This window comes from Sarcophilus harrisii, chromosome 3 (assembly GCF_902635505.1).
Source record: "Sarcophilus harrisii chromosome 3, mSarHar1.11, whole genome shotgun sequence".
Lineage (NCBI taxonomy): Eukaryota > Metazoa > Chordata > Mammalia > Dasyuromorphia > Dasyuridae > Sarcophilus > Sarcophilus harrisii.
The window spans coordinates 532,983,824-532,985,396 of NC_045428.1; the positions used below are offsets into that span (position 1 = coordinate 532,983,824).

General features: G+C 39.1%; 1 protein-coding gene across 1 annotated transcript; it reads left to right on the top strand.

Annotated features, from left to right (window-relative positions):
* Window positions 1-421: 421 nt before the first annotated feature.
* LOC100925954 (olfactory receptor 52R1-like) lies at window positions 422-1,366 on the top strand. The gene has a single exon (XM_003764766.2). It carries the CDS (start codon window positions 422-424, stop codon window positions 1,364-1,366), a length of 945 nt encoding a protein of 314 aa, XP_003764814.1.
* The last annotated feature ends 207 nt before the right edge of the window (window positions 1,367-1,573 follow it).

Below are 1,573 nucleotides of genomic sequence, written 5' to 3' on the forward strand. Positions count from 1 at the left end.
GATTTGAACTCAGGTCCTTCTGCCTGCAGGGTCAGTGCTCTATCCTACTAATTTTGAAGATTTTTGAGATTCAAGACAAAAGAATTAAATTTAACACTCCAACAATGGCTATAGTAGATGTCATATTGTTTTAAAATTTGCAAAATATTTACTTTTATTATCATATTGATTATGTCACCAGTTGAAAGGTATTCCTTGATAAAGTTATAAAATAGGCATATTTTGTGTTATCATTTTTATTTAAAAAAAAAAAAAACAATTAGAATTGCTTTCCTGGTCACTGTATTTCCTGATTGCAGCTTGTATATTAGTTCATACAAAAACTCTATTTTATTTTTTATCATAATGCTAAACATGTATTTTATTTTGTTTTTGGCAGCAAGAGTCCTTGCTAAACATGGCTTGCAATAAGGATCACATCATGTCATCTTCTGGGAACAAATCTTTCCATCCTACATCCTTTATCCTACTTGGAATACCAGGATTGGAGAAATCTCAATTCTGGATTGCCTTCCCATTTTGTGCCATGTATATGTTGGCTCTAATAGGAAATATTACCATTCTCCATGTAGTACGTATTGACCACACCCTCCATGAACCCATGTTTGTCTTTCTGGCCATGCTGGCTTTTACTGACTTAGTTTTGTCCTCGTCCACCCTTCCAAAAATGCTGGGAATCTTCTGGTTTGGTTCATGTGAGATTGAGTATCATGCCTGCCTCACCCAAGTCTTTTTCATTCATGCTTTCTCTTCTGTGGAGTCAGGTGTTCTCATGGCAATGGCCCTGGATCGTTATGTGGCCATCTGTTTCCCTCTGCACCATTCAACTATTTTATCTACCTCAGTAGTGGTCAAACTAGGTATAGCAGTGATGGTAAGAGGTGTGTTGTGGGTGAGCCCCTTCTGCTTTATGGTCACCTGGAAGCCCTTTTGCTCTAATAGAATCATTCCCCAGTCATACTGTGAGCATATGGCTGTCCTGAAACTTGTATGTGCTGATACCAGAGCAAACCGTAGATATGGTCTTTTTGTGGCCTTCTCTGTGGTTGGTTTTGACATCATTATCATTGCTGTGTCTTATATTATGATCCTGCAAGCTGTGTTACGTTTGCCATCAGGGGAAGCTAGGATTAAAGCATTTGGCACATGTGCCTCCCATATTTGTGTCATCTTGACCTTTTATATTCCTGCCCTCTTTACATTTCTTACCCATCGCTTTGGTCAGCAGGTTCCTAGGGTGGTCCACATAATGTTAGCAAACCTTTACCTTTTGGTGCCTCCCATGCTCAATCCTATCATCTATGGTGTGAAGACCAAACAGATCCGGGAAAGGGTAGCTCATGCCTTTTGCCAGAAGGTTACCTGAGATAAAGATTGCTGTATCACCAATTACAGATTAAGAGTTGATGAATCAGGATGCTTTTTTGACAATACCCCTAATATGACACCAATAGTCATTCTTTCCACCTGTCACTCCCTCTGGTGCAAGACAGCATCCATGTACTAAACTTGATCAGTGATGAAGATTCACCAAAAAAAGAGAAAAAGAATGATGATTCTGGTTCAGAAGGCT

What these genes read in the sequence shown, in the direction of transcription:
- LOC100925954 (XM_003764766.2), top strand. Translation starts at nt 422, where the DNA reads ATGTCATCTTCTGGGAACAAATCTTTCCATCCTACATCCTTTATCCTA.